This window comes from Callospermophilus lateralis, chromosome 10 (genome assembly GCF_048772815.1).
Source record: "Callospermophilus lateralis isolate mCalLat2 chromosome 10, mCalLat2.hap1, whole genome shotgun sequence".
In the NCBI taxonomy this organism is placed as follows: domain Eukaryota; kingdom Metazoa; phylum Chordata; class Mammalia; order Rodentia; family Sciuridae; genus Callospermophilus; species Callospermophilus lateralis.
The window spans coordinates 132692806-132714826 of NC_135314.1; the positions used below are offsets into that span (position 1 = coordinate 132692806).

Genomic DNA, 22021 nt, shown 5'->3' on the forward strand with positions numbered 1-22021 from the left:
TTATAGGCCAGTGTGAACCTTCAGACTTTTTTTACTGACAGGAGCCACATGAAAAAAAAATTTTTTTTTTGTACTAAGTGGTGCTGAGGCTTGAACCCAGTTCCTCACTCATGCTAGGCAAGCGCTCTTCCACTGAGCTACAACCCCAGCCCGGAACCACATTTTTGCAGCTCAGGCAGTATGGATGGTGGAGCTGGGCTGGGTGGGGGCAGGGACAGTGAGCAGCTCAGTCATATACTGCTTGATTGGCCTAGGAGTGCTATCTGTGGTGAAGAACAGAGAGCTGTAGGGGCCATGGTGTTTAGATTTTGTCAAGATGAGGTGGAAGCAGGGAAGATAGGGAATAAGAGGTATTCCCTCTATCCTGGGCCTGCCAGGCCTCAGAGCTGCCATTCCCCACCCCCCAGCCCGAACATAGTCCCCCACCTCCCATTTGTGGTCCAGGCTGGTCATGAAGGGCCTTGGGCCCTGCTGGAACCTGCTGCCTTAGAGCTGGGCCTACTCTTGGGGGAGGGGTGTTTGGTGGTTGCCAAGCGCAAAGGTTCCGGCTTCTGGTAGTGGCCACAGCCATGTTGCATGCACTGTACTTTCTCTTGTCACTACTGTTGGCAATACCTACTCCCACCCATGCCTGGTCACGGCCCCTCTGGTATCAGGTGGGGTTGGACTTGCAGCCCTGGGGGTGCCAGCCAAATAGCCTAGACTCTTGCAGAAGCAGCTTGGGCTGTCCGAACGGTTGGGTGGGCCTGGGAGGGAACCGCATCTACCCTGTGGCTGGGGTCACAATTACCACCACCATGATGCTGGTGATCAGCCGTGCGATGCTGCAGCGGTGGCGTTCACAGGACACTAAGGGTAAGGTGAGCACAGTACTCCCCGACAGCTCCTTCCTCCACTCATGCCCAGTGGGCCCATAACTTCTACTCAATCTTCCCTAATAAGCCTGCCTTATAAAGACTCATGGGCCTCCTGCCCAACCTCACCCTACCCAACACCCTATTTTCCCTGCATCCATCCACACATCTCCATGAAATGCATTTCTAGAACCATCCATCCTGGCTATTCCCCATGGTCAGTACCCTGCCCAATTTGTCCTCCTTTAGTACATCCATTTCTCATCCAGCCCCCATGGGTCCCATGAACATGCTAGCCTATAGGAGACCCTCAGGGATCCATCACCCTAAGTCACCTCTCCCATCTCCTTTGGGCACAAATGTGTAACCCTACACCCCTTCTCTATTGCTGCCACTTGCTATGCCCCCTTCCCCTCTCTCCACTCACTCCTACCTCTTGGAGTAAGACTTGGACTCCTATTCTCAGCACCCACAGGTGACCACTAGTTGCTACGGACCTTGGAAACGGCGAACTCCAGTTTCAGATCGTGCCCTACTCCTTGGGGTCCTTCACATGCTGGATGCCCTCCTGGTCCATATTGAGGGCCACCTGCAGCGTCTAGCTACCCAACAGCGAATTCAAATAAAGGGTACTCCCACCTAGTGTGGGTGATCCAGCATATTTCTCTCTGCCTGCTGGCCAGCCAGGGTGACGATAGTCAGTTCCCTGGCTGGGACTCAAGCCTATGCAAATGTTCTCTGTGGCCCCTTTTTACTCTTAGAACCAGCAGGTCTGTGGAGTCTAGGAAGTGACAAAGTGCCTGAGTCCTGTGGAAGAGTGGGTATGGGGAAGGTTACTCCCAGTGGAGATCTCAGTCTGAGTAAAGGCCATATGCTGTGTTTGGTATTCCATACTTGTTGTCAGGATGGGTAGTGATCAGTAGTGGAGAGCATAAAGTGCCAAGGAAGGGTCCAGGCTTTTCCAGTGCACATGGGGTACAGAGAAAAGGCCTGGTCAGCGGGAGAAGAGTAGGAGGAGGGTAGTGAGGAGGCTAGAACCAGATTCCAATGGTCTCTAATGGGAACTGAGAACCCTGAGACCCCAGTTACTGCGGGGCACCCACTCCTTTACTTCTTCCACCTTTCTCACCACCTCAGGAGATCAGTAGGGGAGATGTCCTCGTGACTTTTTAGTCTTGCCACCTGAAAGCAGCTGGCTTTGGTTTCCTTCTTCCCTGGACTTGCAAGGCCCTACTCCAAGGGGATCACTGCTGAGTCTCCTATAGCAGCCACTCTCCAGATCCTTGGCATCTGTTTGGCTCCCCACTCTCCTCCTCCCCAGCTTGGGCCCGATCATACCAAACTGGAGCCAAGTAGGCAGATTTTGTGGCCACCACAAACATGCTCTGATACCTGAGTGCCCTTGTTCCAAGGCCCCTAGAAGAGGAATGAGGGTCGGCCCTCCCCAAAGAGACTTACCCCTTTTCCCACCTATCAAAGGTGATCCAGGTGGAGTTGGGCCTGAGACACATGCATTTTGGGGGTCTCTGTTTTAGAAAAAGAATATGCTATTGCAAATTGAACATTAGGAACAACAACAAAATTGAACACTAGAAACAAGTGAAAAAGGCTGGGGATTTAGCTCAGTAGTATAGCATGTGCATGAGGCTCTGGGTTCAATCACCAGCACTGAAAATAAAAACACAAAAATAAATCATTAAAAATGGTTTTAGACTGGGCATGGTGGCGCACGCCTGTAATTCCAGCGGCTTGGGAGGCTGAGGCAGGAGGATTGCAAATTCAAAACCAGCCTCAGCCAAAGTGAGGCACTAAGCAACTCAGTGAGACCCTGTCTCTAAATAAAATACAAAATAGGGCCGGGGATGTGGCTTAGTGGTTGAGTGCCCCTGAGTTTAATCTCTGGTACCCTCTCCCTGCCCAAGTAGTTTTAGGTTGATAAATATTACAATAGTGATCTGTAAATATATCTTTTGTGATACATATTATTATATGACATTCCTATATTTCTCCCTCCATTTTCTGGCTTCTTACTTTGATGGCTTCTATAAACAATAAGAATTTTGTAATTCAGGGGGAGAAATTTTTTAATAGAAAAGGGAAAGATAATTCAGTCTTCCTTCTAACATAGTTGATTGAAGTTTGAGTTTTAATTATTGATAGCTTAGGAAAGTTATTTTACTTCCTAAGCTATTACCAATGGTGTAAGTATTGCTGCCAAATTTGGAAACATCCATTTTTCATGCAGGAACTGTAAGATTTGGAAGAATTTCCCATAGATGGACTTCCACCTGTACATATTTCAAACCTTGTTTTCCCTCCTGATTTTTCTAGTGCTGGGTGCTGTGGGGCACGTTCTTAATGCAGTAAGACTTTGTACTTCTGTCCTGTCAGGAGCTCTCACTCCGGTAGGAGTTCCTCCAGGCTACATTCCAGAAGAGGAATAATAAGCTAACTTTACACATGAATGGAACAATTCACATAAATATGTCCCTGCTAACTCAAACCAAGTATTTCCTTATGGTAGACAGAGATGTGTCACTTAAGTCCCCTTCAAAAAAAGGCTGGCTGTTGCCAGACACTGGGAAATCAACCAGAAGACAAGTCTGCCTCATCCATAGAGAGCCTCTCCCAGCTAGCTTTCTTCCTCTGCCCAACCCTATTCCTTCCTCAGGTACTGATCCCAATTGATTTCTCTGGTAAGCATCTTGGACTCTAATCTTCCTCTTAGAGCTAGCTTTCCAGGGAACCCAACTTGGAATAATTCCTAACCCACCTTCCCCTTGGATAGATTCCCAAATGCCATAGTCTCTCTGATATTCCCCACCCGACACATTTGAAGCTAGAGACAAGTCTGAGCAGAAAGGACAGAGGTCCTGAATTAATGCAATTAGATTATCTTAATTTTGCCAGTTTTCCAAAAATATTTGCCCCCAGACACACTACTGGGGCCTTTCTCAAGGCCGAAAGTAAGATGTTGAAGGCCAAGTTTCATCTGCCTGTTGTGAGATCCACTTTGGCACTCAACAAAGTTTAATGAGCACCTCCTATTTGCTGACCCTCTATTGTGGATGTATATGCTAATGTGCATAGCAGACCTGGTTCCCCCTTACCTTCTTGCAAATAGAGGTCTAGTGCTGGTGAAATAGACATGAAAAGGCAATTATTCTGAAGCAAGGTATGCTGCTCACTGGGGTGGTGCAGAGGCTGACTGCTGGGACCTGAAGGATGAGTAGAATGACCAGAAGAAGGGAAGAGAGCTCCACTGAAAAGGACAAGCATGTACAAGTGCCTAGTGGGGAGATAGAACTTGACTTGTTAAAGGAGCTTTAAGTGATCAGGAGTTCAAGGGAAAGAAGGTGCTCTGGAAAGCAGGAAGGAGGGGTCTGAAGAGGAACAAAAATTGGTGTCTCCTAGAGAGGGTACCATGGGCAGAATGATGGCCCCTCTGTGATGTCCAGACCTAATCCCTGGAATCTCTGAATATATTACAGTACTTTGCAGATGAAGATAGGGAAAAGAACTTTAGTGAGATCATTATGGGTTATTTTGGTGGTCCCAATGTAATCACATGAGCCTGAAAAAGCGAAAGAGGAGGGCAGAAGTTGGTCAGACTCAAAGTATGAAAGAGATGTGATCCTCCACAGCTGGCCAAGGATCCAAGGAATTCAGGTGGTCTCTACAAGCAAGAAATGACCCTCAAGTGATAGCAAAAAAAAAAAAAAAAGAAAGAAAACTAAGTTCTCCTACAACCACTAGGAATTGAATTCTGCCAACAACCTTAATGAGCAAATTCTCCCCAACCACCTCCAGAAAGGATTGCATCCCTGCTAATGTGTAGATTTTAGCCCAATGAAACCCATATTGAACTTTTTGGCCTACAGAACTGTGGTATGATAAAATTTGTATTATTCTAACCACTAAGGTTGTGTTAATTTGTGTGTTTATATAGTTAGGGATTGAACCCAGGACCTTGTGCATGCTAGGCAAGTGCTCTAACATTGAGCTGCACCCCCCAACCCAAGGGTAATATGTTATTGTAGGAACAGAAAACTGATAGAGATTAGAAATGAGATACTGCTGTAACAAATTCCAAAAACATGCCAGGTTCAGTGGTGCAGGTTGTAACCCCAGCAGCTCAGGAGGCTGAGGCAGTTGGATTGTGAGTTCAATGCCAGGCTCAGCAACTTTGCAAGTCCTTATCTCTAAATAAAATATAAAAAGGCCTAGGATCTTGCTCAGTGGTTAAGTGTCTCTGGGTTCAATCCCTGGTACAAAAAAAAAAAAAAAAAAAATCCAAAAATGTGGAATTGGCTTTTTAATTGGGCAGTTGGCAGAGGCTAGAAGAATAACAGAAAAGGCCAATTTTGGCTTCAATGAACCATTAGAAGAAATCTGAATGTTAAGGATGTTGCTGGTGAGAGCTTAGAAAGAAATGAAAAACATGTTATTGGAAGCTGGAGTTGCAGAAAGTTTAGTGTGGAATTGTATCCCACAGTAGGGTGGAAAACAGAATTTGTCTATTTCTAAGCAAAATGTTGAAGGTACATTCTGGGTTCTTCTTGCTAATTATGGTAAACTATAGGAAGAGGGATATAAATTCAAAGAGAAACTGTTACAATGAAATCAGATCTTAATATTAGGAATTCTCAGTCCAGAAAAGCACTTTGCCTCAAATTGTTGAAGTTGATACAATTCAAATAACATCAGGTTCTTATTTTGAGTGATAATGTATTTATAAAAATAATATACAAGAAGGATATGAAGTCACAGAAGAGAGTGGACTAGGAAGCTTCATGGATTCATCCCTTCACAGAAACAAGAATTGAGCTGGGTACAGTGGCATGTGCCTGTAATCCCAGTGTCTCGGGCAGGTGGAGGCAGAAGGATTGCAAGTTGAAAGGCAGTCTCATCAAAAGTGAGGCACTAAGCAACTCAATGAGACCCTTTCTCTAAATAAAATACAAAATGGGACTGGGGATGTGGCTCAGTGATTGAGTGCCCTTGAGTTCAATCCCCCTCAACTCCCCACCCCCCAAAAAACAAATAAACAAAAAATCAGGTATTTGAGTTTTCAGAAACTGCCTGAACCAACTTTTTAGGAACTCAAGTCTAGATTGTAGAGGAAAGATGAGGCAAGTCCCCGAAGATAGCAGGGAAACAGTTTTATTTGGCAGCAGCCAGGATCAGAAGATACAGTTTTTGCTGTAATCAATTAATCCGCTGAATCCCAAATTCAGGTAGTTTCAGAACTTTATGCCCAGTGTGTGAGGGGAGGGGCTCAGAAGTTCACAGTCTGCAGAAGTTCACATAAAAGCAGCTTTTTCTCTCACTGTTTTGGCAAGTTAACTCTTCAAGGACAACATCTGAGAAGGGAGAGCTTCTTCTCCCCTTTCTTTCCTCCCCCTTGCAGCTGTTACGGAGCCCAGCTGGTAACTTCTCTTATCTTAAAAATGTAGACACTTCTGTGAAGCTCCTGCTCAAGGCCAGAGACCTTATCAAAGGATCTTTTTTAATATTTATTTATTTTTATTGTAGTTGGACACAATAGCTTTATTCTATTTATTTATGTGGTGCTGAGGACCAACCTAGAGTCTCACTAAGTTGCCTAGGACATTGCTAAGTAACTGAGGCCAAGTTAAGTTATGCCTAGGACATTGCTAAGTTACTTAGCCAAGGCTGTTGCTAAGTTACTCAAGACAAAGAATTTTTAAAGCAGCTAGAGGGAAGCTACTTGTTATGCGCAGGGATTCTAAATAAGACTAATAATGGTTGATTTCTCAGAAACCATGGAGGACAATAAGTGTTAGTGTGACATATCTAAAATTCTGGTGAAAAAAAAATGTCAACCAATAATTCTATTACCTAGCAAACCAGTTCTTCAAGAATAAAGGAGGAGAAGCTGGACAGAGGCACACCTGTAATCCCAGCTGCTTGGGAGGCTGAGGCGGGAGGATCATGAGTTCAAAGCCAGCTTCAGCAACAGTGAAGTGCTAAACAACTCAGTGAGACCTTGTCTCAAAATAAAATAAAAACACAAAATAGGGCTAGGGATGTGGCTCAGGAGTCAAGTAACCCTGAGTTCAATCCCTGGTACCAAAAAAAGAAAGAAAAGCAAAGAAAACATAAAATGGGCTAGGGATGTGGCTAGTGGTTAAGTCCCCTAGGTTTAATCCCTGGTACCAAAAAAAAAAAAAAAAAAAAAAAGAAAAAGAAAAAGAAAAAATATATATATGTATGTACATACATAGATACATAGAAGACATATAGTGGAATGGTAGAAGTAAATCCTTTATTAATAACATTAAATGCAAGTGGACTAAACTCTCTGATTTGAAAAACAGATTGGCAGATGCTTAAAAAAGTTGATCTGGGCTGGGAATGTAGCTCAGTGATAGAGTGCATACCTAGCATGCACAATCAATTTCTGGTACAACAAAAACTACAACAAAAAAGGAGTTCATCTATATGCAGACTACAAGAGATGCAGATATAAGGATACTGAAAGGTTAAAAGTAAAATGATGGAAAAACTGCATGCAAATTGTAACTAGAAGAGAGCCAGTTTGGCTATATTATTGTCATACAAAAAATGTAAGAATTTGACAAAATTCAATGCCCTTTGATAATAAAAACAGTACAGGGGCTGGGAATGTGGCTCAAGCGGTAGTGCGCTTGCCTGGCATTCGTGCAGCCCGGGTTTGATCCTCAGCACCACGTACAAACAAAGATGTTGTTGTGTCCGCCGATAACTAAAAAATAAATATTAAAAATTCTCTCTCTCTCTCTCTCTCTCTCTCTCTCTCACTCACTCACTCTGTCTTAAAAAAATAAAATAAAATAAAAACAATACATAAACTAGAAATATAAAGGAATTACCTCAACATAGTAAAGGCAAAATATGAAAAACTCACAGCCCAACTTCATATTCAATGGAAGACTGAAAGCTTTCCCCTATTCCTAGGTATTTAATAATTATTCTTTTTTTTTCTTTTTCTTTTTTTGGTACCAGGGATTGAACTCAGGGATACTGAACCACTGGAGCCACATCCTCAGCCCTATTTTATTTTATTTGAACATAAGGTCTCACTGAGTTGCTTAGCACCTCACTTTTGCTGAGGCTGGCTTTGAAATTATGGTGCTCCTGTCTCAGCCTCCCAAACCACTGGGATTTCAGGCATGTGCCACCATGCCCAGCCCTAAGTATTTGTGTGTATGGGGGGGGGGGGGCTTAGGGAAGTGGTAGGCCTTTCTCAGAAACACCCTTAGGTGGGAAAAAGAAACTTTTTCCTTCAAATGGCCATCCAGATGTTAAGCAAGAACCTTATTATATTCCCCCCATTTTTGTTTCTACTGGGCCCCCAATAGGGACTCAGGTCAATCTTCTATAACTGCTTCCTGTTGGGAAGGGGTGGAGTTTGAATCTCTCATTAGGGGCACTGGACATCATTGGAATAATGACAGAGGTTGAATGGTGGTGGAATGCTGTCACTGGTGCCCCAATTTTTGGTGAGAGATTGGTATTCCTGTAACAAAAGCTGGTTTATAGTTTGATTAGAGATTTTTTTTGATCTGGTCTTGAACCAATCTAATGATGCAGGGGGAAAGAATTAACAGAAGGCCTATGGCAAAGAGAGGGGTCAGGAAAGGAAGTGCTCACTGGAGAATGGGGGGTTCTTAGCTGCCATCCTTCAGTAGAGGAGAGCTGTTGTATCCGGTATTCAAGGTCCTGTTGGAGTTGTTTTATCTTGTCCTTTACTATTCCATGTTGATTGACATAAAAGTAGCATTCCACCTTTTTCAGGGCTGTTAAAACATCAAGACCCCTTCATTCTGCAGAACCACAGCAGCTAAAGAATCAAGGTGGGATTGTATAGTTAGTATGGTTTGAGCAAGTTGCTGTAAGTCTCCTAGAAATTGGAATGGTAATTCCAGATAATGGTACCCATGGGAGGTGAGTACAGAATAAGGGAGGAGGGCAGAAGTGAAAAAGGGAAGGATGCTACTCATGGTTCTGCAGTGTCCTCATATCCTCAGAGACCAAAGGAAGACTGGGGGTTCTGGCCTTGGAGAAACACAGCTTGAGAGGGCCTTTGATTCTCATTGTATAAAAGGGCAGAGAAAAACATTTTAAATGGGAGTTGTGAACCCAATATGAGATGCCCTCAAGGTGGGCTGCTGAGGAGTGGTAAGAATGACCTGATAGGTCCAGTTCATTTTGCTGAGAGTTGAGAGGAGGAGGGAGGCTTGTTGTGGGTGGGGGTTAAAAAGTACCAGGTCACAGAGTGGGAAGAGGGGAAGAGGCAGAACTAGGCTTTGCCAGAATAGCATTATGTATGCCAGAAAAGATGAGGAGCAAGGGGAACTGGAGAATCAGAGAGGGTGGTGAGCTGAGCAGGGAGATAAGATAGTCTGTATAGAAGCTCAAAAGGGGAGATATTGATTGGGAGGGCTTGTAACCTAAGAAGAGCCAAGGGAAGGAGTTTAGTCCAATCTAAATGTAATTCAAAGGATAGTTTAGTGAGAATGTTTTTCAAGGTCCAGTTGGTACATTCTGTTACCGCTGTCCTTGCTTCCCCAATGCTGAAATATAACACCAGAGAAGCACGCTGAGGCAAGTTTAGAGTGGAAAGTAGAAGCTTTATTAAAGGACAGCAGAAAAGACTTCTCCCTGGAGAAAGAAGGGGACCCAAGAGGTGGAATCCATGGAAGGGGAAGGTCTTCCCTCTTATATAGCTAAAGTCTACTTTCAGCTTTCCCACATACCTGTCGCATACCTGTCCTCTGTTCTGTTATCTTGCAGTGATGGAAGGTAGGTGAGAAGGCCCAAAGGGTGGGGGAACAGGTGGGCAGAAGAAGCAATCTGGGCAGGAAGGGCTTTCTGGGAGCTGATTCATTAACATTTCCTTGGGATGAGCTCTGGGCCTTGGGGATGTTAACATTTCAATTCCCCCAAGTGCTGCTCTGATTTCCTGGATTCCATTCTCAATAATGGCCTTCATCTTATTCATCTTCACCTTACGTGATATTTATCTAACTACACTAACTACCTTATCTTTAAGTCTGGCTTCAATTCCACCTTGCCAGAGGACTGGGGATGATAGGGGATATGAAAATGCCAGGAGATGTTGACTACCTTAGGTACGGACCATGAAACATGGGAAGTAAATTCAGGACCATTATCAGACCAGAGCGAGGAAGGGAGGTTGAATCAGGGAAGAATATGTTCAATGAGGATGTTGGCCACCACAGAGGCACATTTTCTTGTGGCAGGAAAAACCTCAACCCATCCCAAGAAGGTGTCGACAAGTACCAAGAAAAAATTGTACTGCTTGACTTAGGGGCATATGGGTGAAATCCAGCTGCCAATCAGAGCAAGGTAGATGTCCTCTTGCCTGGTGTAAAGGGAAGGCAGGTGGGCAGAGATTGGAGGTGGGATTGTTTTTTTGGCAGATTTCACAGGAAGCAGAGAGGGTAGAGAGACATTGTAAGTCCTCTGGAGAGAGTTTAAGGAGGGAAGTGAGAAATTGTTTTAAAGATGTGATGTTAGGCTAAAAGAGATTGTGAAGGAAGGTAAGCACCTGTTGAGTGTCAGGTGGGGAAGAGTCGTGGGGGGGGGACTAGCAAGACTGAGGACCACAGGTGGTCCTAGAGGGTGGTGGCCCTCGCCTCAGAGTCTGCCTTGTTGTTGCCAAGTGTCACAAAGGAGGTGTCTGACTGATGGAATTTACAATGTGAGATTCCAATGACTGTGGGAAGCTTTGAGACCTGAAAGAGATCCGAGATAAAGGGGGCATCAGTAATTGAAATTCCCTTGGTGGTAAGGAATCTGTGCTCCTTCCAAATAGCAAAGTGGGAGAGAAGTATGTGGAAAGCATATTTAGAGTCACTGTAGACATTGATGGAGGCTCTCTTTGCCAAAGTGAAGGCTCTGATGAGGGCAACAAGTTCAACCTGCTGATTGGATGTATTATTGGGGAGGGGGGCCACTTCCACAACTGAGTTAGAGAGACTATAGCATACCCTGCCTGATGAACTCCCTCCTGAAGGAAGGAGGAGCCATCTGTGAACCATGTGTATGTTGCCTGGAGCAAGGGGCCTTCCTGGATATGGGAGGGATGTAGAAGAAACTCCTCCAGAGTTTCAGTGCATGAACGGGTAAGAGGAGAAAAGGTGGAAGAGTCCTGAGGAGTGGGGAGGAGAGTAGCAGGGTTTAAAGGTGAGCATGTGTGGAAAGTAAGACTGAATCTTCCACCAGGAAAACCTGTAGAGACAAAAGGCGACATCGGGGTATGGAATGTAAGCCCTTGTAGGTGAGGAGTTTCTTAAGGTGATGGGGAGCCAGGATGGTAAGTGGGGCCCCAAAGGTAAGTTTCTTTGACTCGTTGATGAGTAGAGAGGCTGAGGCCAACGCTGGTAGGCAAGGGGCCCATCCACGAACAGTAGGCTCAAGACCCTTCGATAGATAAGCCACAGGGGGAAAGGTTGGCCCCAGCATGTGTCTGAGGACCCCTAGAGAAAATCCCTGCTTTTCAGCCACATAAAGGTGAAATGAGAATGTGAGATCAGGGAGAATGGAGAGCAGGGGCATGGAGGAGGGCCTGATGGAGCATGGTGAAGGGCTTTGTTAACAGAGTGGAATAGAGGTTCAGAGAGTAGGCCCTGGGCTGCATCATATAGAGGCTTAGCCAATATGAGTAGTTAGGATTCCAAGCTCTGAGGAATCCTGCCATACCTAAAAAGTAGAGAATTTCTTCTTTAGTAGAGGGTGTTTGTATATTAGTGATAAGGCCCTTTCTATTAACTGTAATGACTTTGTGTGTAGGGGTCAGGAGGAGGCCTAGTATGTTACCATTGCCAAAGAGAGCTGTACCTTGGATGGAGAAACCCTTACAGCTATGGACAGAAAGGAAGTTAAGAAGCTTACAGGTGTCCTGATAACTGACCTCAAAGGAGGGACTTCAGAGAAGGAGATCATCAACATACTGTAGCACCAGAGACTGAGTGAGATGTATGGATGCTAGGTTCTTAGCCAAGGTCTGTCTGAAGATATGAGGGCTGTCATGGAACCCTCGAGGGAGAACTGTCCACATAAGCTGAGTGGAGTTATATGACTCAGGGTCTGTCCATATAAAGGTGAAAATGTCTTGAGAGTCAGAATGGAGGGGAGTAGAGAAGAAGGCATCTTTCAGGTATAGCATTGAGAAGTAAGAGGTCCCAGAAGGAATGATGGAGAGAAGGGTATAAGGAATGGTTACCACAGAATGGATTGGGACAACCACAGAGTTGATGAACGCTTGATGGACCAAGCGGTAGGAACAATTGAGCTTTTTTTACTGCCAAGATGGGAGTGTTATAAGGGGAATGTGTAGGTCTAAAGAATCCCTTTCACAAGAGGTCTTAAATGATAGGCTGTAAGCCTAGGAGTTTTTGTCAGGAGAGTGGGTATTGTGATTGGGCCAAAAAATGGAGGGGGTCTTTGAGATGGATAAGAATGAGCTTTTGGGCTGGGGATGTGGCTCAAGTGGTAGCGCACTCGCCTGGCATGCGTGCAGCCCGGGTTCGATCCTCAGCACCACATACAAAGATGTTGTGTCCGCGAAAACTGAAAAATAAATATTAAAAAAACTCTTTCTCTCTCTCTAAAAAAAAAAAAAAAAAAAAAGAGCTTTTGGTGATAGAAGGACTTGAAACATCCCAGACAGTAGGGTCCACCTTGGAAGAGGGTAATGGGAACGCACTGGCAAATGGAATAGGGGATAAGGGGTAAGTGTGAAGATCAGGGGAGTGGCAGGCAAGTCTGGATGGAAGCAAATATGAGGAGGGAAGGAAAGCATAGCCCCCAACTTTGCGAGGATGTCCCTTCCCGTGAGGGGAACAGGGCACTGTGGAATGACCAAAAAAGAGTGGGTAAAAATTAGAGAGCCATGCTGGGGCTGTAGCTCAGTGGTAGAACACTTGCCTAGCATGTACTGGGCACTGGGTTTGATCCTTAGCACCACATACAAATAAACAAAATAAAGGCATTCTGCCCATCTACAACAACAAAAAGGTTTAAAAAAAATTAGAGAGCCAAAAGTGCAAACAAGTCTAGGTATTTGTAAGGGTTAATAAGATTTACCCTTTAGCCCAACAATAGAGGTTATAGAACGACTAGTAGGCCCCCAGAACTCCTTGAGGACTGAATATGTAGCCCTGCGCATCTAGAAGGAAGGAGTCAGGCCTACCAGAAACACACAGAGTTACCCTGGGTTCCCACAGAGTAATGGTAGTGGTTGGGTTATGGAGACCTGGGCCTTGTCAGTCCTCTGCAGCCAGTTCTAAGAGTTGGAAAGGGGAACCAGTAGGGCCGGATGGCTGTGGGCTGCTATGGGCTCAGGGACAGTTAATGGCCCAGCATCCCTCCTGGTGGCATTTAGGACAAGGGCCTGGAGGATTGGAAGGCTTGGGACATGTACAAGCCCCATTTGACCACATTTAAAACAGGGTATGGGCAGTCTCTATGGGCCAGTGGAACCAGGGACAGAGGCTGAGGCCAGACAGATGGCTTGAGTGAGGATCTATTTCTGCTCTGGGCCTTCTTGCCTCTCCTGTTATACACCTTATAGGTCACTCCTAGAACCTCAGCTTGGGGAGTTAAGGGCCCCCTCTTGAGGTGCATTAGTTTGGCCTTAATATCAGAAAAACTCTGGGAGAAAAAATGGGTCATTAGTAGCTGTCTCCCATCTGGAGTCTCAGGGTCCAGATTAGTATATTGTAATAAACCTAAATGCTGAAGGGTTTACATTCTTATCTTGGATTATTTCCTGGAGTTTTTCATAATTGATTGCTTTATGTGCTGCCATAAGGTAAGTAATGAATTGGTTTCTACTAGTTACTCCTCCAGGAGAATGAATTATAATTCCAATTGGAGTCCCAATCAGAGACCACTTTAGTGCCAATCAGATGGGCAGGGGAAGTCTGGCTTGCTCCCAAAATCACCTGCATAATTTCTAGCTTGCTCCCAAACTCACTTGCACTCCTTGGGCAGGAGGGTGTTAGACAAGATCATATAGACATCATGGAAGGTCAAATCATATGATTGGGTCAGATATTGAAACTCTTTGATATATGTGTTGGAACTTGAAGTATAGGACCCATGCCACTTTTCTAACTGTGAAAGATCTGACAAAGAGAAAGGCACATGAACTAAGAGGACACAAGAGATGTGGGTTGGGCAGCGGCAAACTGTAAGCATGTAGCAGCAGGAGAGAAAGGCAGAGGGACTGAGGGCACAGTTGCTGCGGTGGCTTCATCAGAAAGAGAATTATGATATGGCAGAGGCTTATCTGCTGGATTGAAGGAAGAGGAGTCCCGGGTAGAATCTTCTGTTCCTTTGGAAGCAGGGAAGTGAGAGCTAAGAGGACTTATGCAGGAGAGCAAGAGTTGCAGAGAGAAATCTTAGAGGAGAGGAGAAAGCCTGAATGCGTGATAGCTCTTTCCATTTTCCCAAACGCTCACAGTAGTTGAAAAGATCCCTGATAGGGCAGGGGATGTGGCTCAAGTGGTAGCACGCTTGCCTGGCATGCGTGCGGCCCAGGTTTGATCCTCAGCACCACATACAAACAAAGATGTTGTGTCTGCCAATAACTAAAAAATAAATATTAAAATTCTCTCTCTCTCTCTGTCTCCTCTCTCACTCTCTCTTTAAAAAAAAAATGCTCCAACAGATATGATATATTACTAATATTTAAAAAAAAAAGATCCCTGATAAAGCAGCCATTTAGGGGCTGGGGTTGTGGTTTGGTAGAGCGCTTGCCTAGCACATGTGAAGCCCTGGGTTCGATCCTCAGCACCACATAAAAATAAATAAATAAATAAAGGTACTGTGTACAAGTAAAATAAATAAATATTTTTTAAGAAGCAGCCATTTAGAGTCCTTATCCAGAGGCTATTGAGGCCAGATCTGATTGCACAAGTGGATAAGTTTTGGGGGGTTTAGTTCCAGGGTGAGAGAGAGAGACCATAAGTCAGCCAGGAGGCAGCCTAGGGGACTATGGGAAGGAATGGATGAGGAGCCATCCATGCTGAGATGTTTTTAATATGATTATGAAGTGATATCTCATGATTGAAGGATATCGAAAAACAACCCCCAGGAAGAAAAGGAGGACAATGGGTCCCAGGGAGAGAAGGAAAACAATGGGCTCTGGACTTTCACCATTTCCCAACAACAATGGGCTCTGAACTTTCACAATTTCTGGTTCTACAACTGTTTTCCCTGACTGCCCAGATGACACATTTTACTATGATTAAGTCTCACTAAAGTCTGTAAAACTCAGACCCCTATTGTAACTGTTGCCAAAAGCTTGGACCTTGTCCCCAATGCCAATCCATTAATGAGAACACAGTTTTGAGAAAAAGGAAAAAGAAAGTTTATTGCTTTGCTAGCAAAGGAGAAACACAGGGGACTCCTGTCCCAAAGGCTGTGATTCTGCTCATTTACAGGAACAGAGAGCTTTTATAGAGGTGATTCAGAGAAAATGAGATGAGCGAGAAGAGATCAGGAAGGAGAAGAACAGGAAAAAGGAGATTAGGGAAGAGATTGGGGAAAAAAGATCAGGGAGAATTTTAGAGAAAAGAAGATCAGGGGCCTGGGGATGTGGCTCAAGCCGTAGCGCTCTCACCTGGCATGCGCGGGGCGCTGGGGTCAATCCTCAGCACCACATAAAAATAAAATAAAGATGTTGCGTCCACTGAAAACTAAAAAATAAATATTAAAAAATTCTCTGGTTGTTGTGGCGCAGCCTCAGAAACCTAAGGATGTAATGCCAGATTCCTGGGACCCCAATACACCTCCAAGAGCCGAATCCGATGCAATCTTTATTGCAAGAGTCTTTTTTTTTTTTTTTTTTCCGATTTTTTTTTTTTTTATTTTTTCATCTTCCATACATTTGATTTAAATGAGTTATGCATTTCCATTTTTACCCCAAATACAGATTGCAGAATCACATCAGTTACACATTCACAATGTTTACATAATACCATATTAGTGACTGTTGTATTGCAAGCTCGAGCCTGGACTCACAACCGTTCCAGTCGCAGCGGTTCCAGGGAGTAAGTCCTGGTCTTTTGTTCAGTGAGATTTTATAGGTTTTGGGGGGATACTCTCTGCATCACAACATCACACAGCAAATCATTCCATACTTCAGGAAAGTCAACAACTCTTAACATTGATTAGCACATTCACTGGCAGGAACAAGTTGGGTAGGGGTGATTGGTTAATACAAGAGGGGGATTCCTTTGAACTGATTGGTTTAGGCCACAAGGGGTGTGCGTGCTAAACTACATGGTTTCCCAACATGTTATCAACCACCATAAACTACAGGGAGTCATCTGGCATCCCAGGTATTTTCCCTGTCTCATGCTGATTGGAGGTTGCTAGGGGGTTGCTATGGGTCCTCACCTAGCCTAACTGAGTCAGGGACACCTGGCACCTCAGATCTCTCCTGTTATTTACAGACAAACAACTCTGCAGGGTAGGTATGTGCTTATGAGTGCTCTGTGGGTTTTTCTAAGGACAAGGGTCACGCCCCCTTCCTTAGGACAGGCCTTGAGATAGAAGCTGGTTTAGTCACATCAGTTTCTCAAGGAAGCCCTAAGCAACTTCGTAAAATATAAAACAAGGGCTGAGGATGTGGCTCAGTGCTTAAGCACCTCTGGGTTCGATCCCTGGTACCAAAAAATAAAATAAAATTGCTGGGTGTGGTGGAACATGCCTATAATCCCACGAGCTTCAAGGCTGAGGCAGGAGGATCACAAATTCAAAGCCAGCCTCAGCAATTTAAGGAAGCCCTACACAACTTAGTGAGACCCTGTCTCACCATTGAAAAAAAAGTGGGGGGGCTGAAGATGTGGCTCAGTGGTTAAGCACCTCTCTTTACAATTCCTGGTACCATAAATAAATAAATAAGAGCAAAAACAAAATAGAAAATAAAAAATATTGCTGAGGATGTGGAGAAACTGGAATCTTTGTGCACTGCTGGTAGGAATGTAAAATGTTGCAGCCACTATGGAATACAGTTTTAAAAAATTAATTAGGAGGGCTGGGGATGTGGCTCAAGCGGTAGCGCGCCGTCTGGCCCGTCTGGCATGTGCTCGGCCCGGGTTCAATCCTCAGCACCACATACAAAGATGTTGTGTCTGCCGAAAACTAAGAAATAAAATATTAAAAAAAATTAATTAGGAATATATGACAGCAGAATGCATTTTGATTCATTGTACACATTGCAGTACAACTTTTCATTTCGCTGGTTGTAAACAACGTAGTATCACACCGTATATACAGTCATACATGTACCTAGGATAATGATATCCATCTCATTTCACCATCTTTCCTACTCGCACACCCTGCCCGACCCCTCCCTCTCCTTTGCGCAATCAAAGTTCCTCCATTTTCCCCATGCCTCCCACCCCTGTTATGGATCAGTATCCACTTGGAATACAGTTTTATAGTTTCTCAAAAATCTAAACACACAAGCCTGGTGCTGTGATGCACACCTGTATTCATAGAGGCTTGGGAGGCTGAGACCAGAGGATCGAGAGTTAAAGCCATCCTCAGCAATTGTGAGGCCCTAAGCAACTCAGTGAGACCCTGTCTCTAAACGAAATACAAAATAGGACTGGGGATGTGGCTCAGTGGTAGAGTGCCCTGAGTTCAATTCCTGGTACTCTGTGCCCCCATAAAAAAGCTGAACATAAAATTATCATATGATCTAGCAATTCCATTTCTAGTTATATACCAAAAAAATTGAAATTAGGGGGCTGGGGTTGTGGCTCAGTGGTACAGCGCTTGCCTACCAAGCACCATATAAATAAATAAAATAAAGGTCCATTGACAACTTAAAAAAAAAAAAAAAAAAAAAAAACAGGGCTGGGGATGTGGCTCAAGCGGTAGCGTGCTCGCCTGGCATGCGTGCGACCTGGGTTCGATCCTCAGCACCACATACAAGCAAAGATATGTCCGCCGAAAACTAAAAAATAAATATTAAAAAATTCTCTCTCTCTCTCTCTCTCTTAAAAAAAATCATTAGAAAAAAAAGAATTGAAATTAGGGATTAAACAGATACTTGTAAAGCAATGTTCGTTGCAGCATTATTTACAATAGTCAAAGATATAAACACCCCCAAGTGTCCATCAACAGGACAAATGTGGTATGTTATACAATGGAATATTTTATTCAGCCGTAAAAGTAGTGAATTTCTGATACATACTACAATATAGGTGAAACTTAAAGACATACTAAATTAAATTAGTCATACACAAAAAAGACAAAAACTGTATAATTCCATTTATTTGAGGTATCTGGAATAGGGAAATTTGTAGAGACAGAAAGTAGAGTTTACCATGGACGGTGGAGAAAAGAAAATGAGGAATTATTGCTTAATGGTTTCACAGTCTTTTGTTCAGTGAGATTTTATAGGTTTGGGGGGGATACTCTCTGCATCACAACATCACACAGCAAATCATTCCATACTTCAGGAAAGTCAAACAACAACTCTTAACATTGATTAGCACATTCACTGGCAGGAATTTGTAAGTAGTCTGGGGTGATGGTTTCACAACATTGCAAAAGTAATTTTTGTGTTATGGTTTGGATGTGAGGTGTCTCCCCAAAAGCTTACATGTGAGACAATGCAAGAAAGTTTGGAGTAGAAAGGTTATGAGAGCCTTAACCCAATTAGTGGATTAATCCCCTGATGGGATTAACTGAATGGTTACTGGAGGAGTTGGGACACTTGGAGCATGGCTTTGGGGTATATATTTGTATCTGGTGAGTGGAGTCTCTCTTTGCTTCTGATCATTATGTGAATTGCTTCCCTCTGTCACACTCTACAACAATGTTGTAGAGGCCTGAGAAATAGTGTTGGACTTCTATGGACTGAGATCTCTGAAATCGTGAGCCCTCAAATAAACTTTTCCTCTCTACGGTTATTCTGGCTGGGTCCTCTTAGTCACAGCAGTGAAAAAACTTACTAAAATAAAATGCCACTGGGCTGTGGATGTGGCTCAAGCGGTAGCGCGCTTGCCTGGCATGCGTGCAGCCCGGGTTCGATCCTCAGCACCACATACCAACAAAAATGTTGTGTCTGACAAAAAAAAAAATGTTAAAAAATTTAAAAAAATAAATTAAAAAAAATAAAATGCCACTGAATTGTACACTTAAAATTAGTATGATGGTTAATTTTTGTTATATATGTTTTACCACAAGAAAATTTTTTTAAATTCCCAAAGGAATGAAAGCCTTATACATGCTAAAATATGAATAAATCTTGAAGCCACTATGATAAGTGAAATAAGCCAGACATAAACCAAGAAATATTGAGCCAGTTATGGTGGTGCATGTTTGTAATTCTAGAGATTGCAAGTTAAAGGCCATTTAGCCAGGCCCTAAGCGATGTATGGAGATCTTGTCTCAAAATAAAAAATAAGGCTGGTGCAGTGTTACACACCTGTCATCCCTGCAGTTCTGGAGGCCAAGACAGGAGGACTACAAGTTCAAAGCCAGCCTCAGCAAATTAGTGATGCTCTAAGCAACTCAGTGAGATCCTGTCTCTAAGTAAAATTCAAAAATGGGCTGGATATATGTCTTAGTGGTAAAATTTGTCTCTAAGTAAAATTCAAAAATGGGCTGGGGATATGGCTTAGTGGTTACGCACCCCTGGGTTCAATCCCTGGTACCAAAACCAACCAAATAAATAAATAGATAAATAGGGCTGGGGGTGTAGTTCAGTGGTAAAGCACCCCTGTTTCAATCCCTCAAACTCAAGTACAAAAAAAAAAAAGACAAATATTGTATGATTCCATTTACATGAGGTACCCAGAATAAGCAGTTAAAAAGATGAAGTAGTAAAGAGGTTATCAGTGGCTGAGGGAAGGAGGAAATGGTGAGTGATTGCTTAATGGGTATTGAGTTTCTGTTTGTGATGATGAAAAACTTCTGGAAATAGATAGTGGTGATTATGCAACACTATAGATGAATTAACGCCACTGAACTATGCACTTAATAATGGTTCAAGTGCTACATTTTTGTATTTATTATATTACATTAAAATAAAATAGAAAATAAAAGAAAAAGAAAAATCTAGGAGATAAACAGATGAATGTGTTACATAAATATTGAGCAAGAAGAGTAAGGTGAGTGCACGAGGACTTCCAGACAGAGCATAGCTTGCAATACATGGTCACAAGTTTGAGAATCGTTGGGGGGAGACACAGGGGTTCTCAGAGATGAATGGAGAAAGGAAGTCTAGTCAAGAAATGGGTTACAAAATTTAGTTGCAAATTGTGGGGGGAGGGTATTTTGACCTTACCTCATTCCATACATCAGGTAAATTCCAAATCAATAAGCCTCTAAAGTCTTGCCAAATTGCTGCAATGGCCACTTGACCTTTGGCCACTTCTACTTGATCCTTTAGTAATAGTTCCTTCTTGGGCCAACCCCTTGAAACACATCCTTTCCTGGGTGTCTACTTCTTGGATATCTCCCTAAGTCACTGACCTTCTTATCTCACCCCTAGGTACAAGTAGGAGTGAAAAGGGAGAATAGGCCAGTAGATTTAGAAATTATTGAGACCTGGCTGTGGTGGCCCATACGCCTGTAATCCCAGCTACTCAGGAAAGGTTACTTGAGACCAAGTAGAAACCAGTGAGACTCCTATCTTGAGAGAGGGTGAGGGGAGGGAAGAAAGGAAAGAATTATTTGGAACAGGATTCTTCGAAGGACTACGTATGGATTTTGAGAGAGAGTTGGGATGAATCTTATTTTAATTTAATTTAATTTTTTTTTTTGGTACTGGAGATTGAACCCAGTGGCACTTAACCACTGAGCTACATTCCAAGCCCTTAAAAAAAAAAAATATATATATATATATATATATATACACACACACACACACACACACACACACAGAGCCCTGACATTTGCTGTGAAAAGGCAGGGAGATGGGGACAAGAACACAGGGAAGTTGAGAACCTCTATGGAGGTTCAAAAACAGAGATGCTCAAAGGGAGAAAAGGTGGCCGATCACATTAAGTGCGACCTGGTGTTTCTCATGGATTTAGCAACATGGAGATTGTTGGTTATTTGAAGGTGTGGTATTGGAGGAGTGAAGTGGGGACTTGACTAGATTGGGGGCTCTTTGGGAGAGCATTGCTAGAAGGTAGGTATGGAACATGGTGGTTGCTGGAGGAGGTTGTGGGGTGGAGCTAGGGTGTCTTTTCATTATGTTTTGTTTTATGGTGCTGGGGATAGAAACCATGGATGCTCAACCAGTGAGCCACGTCCCCAGCCCTTTTTATATGTTATTTAGAGACCCAGTCTCTCTGAGTTGCTTAGGGTCTCATTAAGATGCTGAGGCTGGTTTTGAACTTAAAATCCTCCTGCTTCAACCTCCTGAGCCACTTGGATTACAAGTTTATGCCACTACATCCAGCTTGGAGGGTGATTTTTTTTTTTTTTTGTTTTTTTGTTTTGAGGAGTAAAATTTTATTTTCACTGTCCAAACATTAGTCGACATACTGGGAAAGCCAGTTGGTGGGCGCAGGGTTAGGGGGGACAAAACCCTCATCTTGCCTCTTGTGCACACTGCACATGAACACTTCCATGGGGTGGGCATTCAGTTCCTTCAGAGTCACATTCCCCTTTCCTGTGGTCTGTCCATAAAGCTCAAATATCTTGCAAAGTTTTTCTTCACTGATTGCATTTATTCTGTTAATTTTATTTTGCAAGATAAGAATTGGCACAATGAATAGTTTCATCAGTCATTAAAGCATTAAGCTCAACTTTGGATTCCATGAGGTGAGAATGATCTACAAAGTCCACCAGAAAGGCAATCCCATTAATTGTTGGAAGATAATTTTTTATCTTTTAATGATGGTATTTTCAGAGTTGGCTGCAACGGGGGATCTCCAGATTGGGCTGTCTTTTCCTAGGTCCTCTATGATCTGGGTTCAGACTATGGCCCATTCACTGCCAGATTGTCCCAGTCCAATTCCTGCCCTGTTAGGCTGGTTTGAGGTGGCTAAGGGAACAAAGCACCAGGCAACCCGCAGGTGCAGAAAGAACAACCAATCAGGCCTGGACAGACAAGCAGGGATGGTGCTGCATAACCACTTGTCAATCAGCAGGGTCTC

General features: G+C 43.6%; 1 protein-coding gene across 1 annotated transcript; it reads left to right on the forward strand.

The window, feature by feature from the left end:
* Window positions 1–569: 569 nt before the first annotated feature.
* Window positions 570–1497, forward strand: Tmem89 (transmembrane protein 89). Its single transcript, XM_076867086.2, has 2 exons — window positions 570–860; window positions 1321–1497. Exons 1-2 carry the CDS (start codon window positions 570–572, stop codon window positions 1495–1497), a joined length of 468 nt encoding a protein of 155 aa, XP_076723201.2.
* The last annotated feature ends 20524 nt before the right edge of the window (window positions 1498–22021 follow it).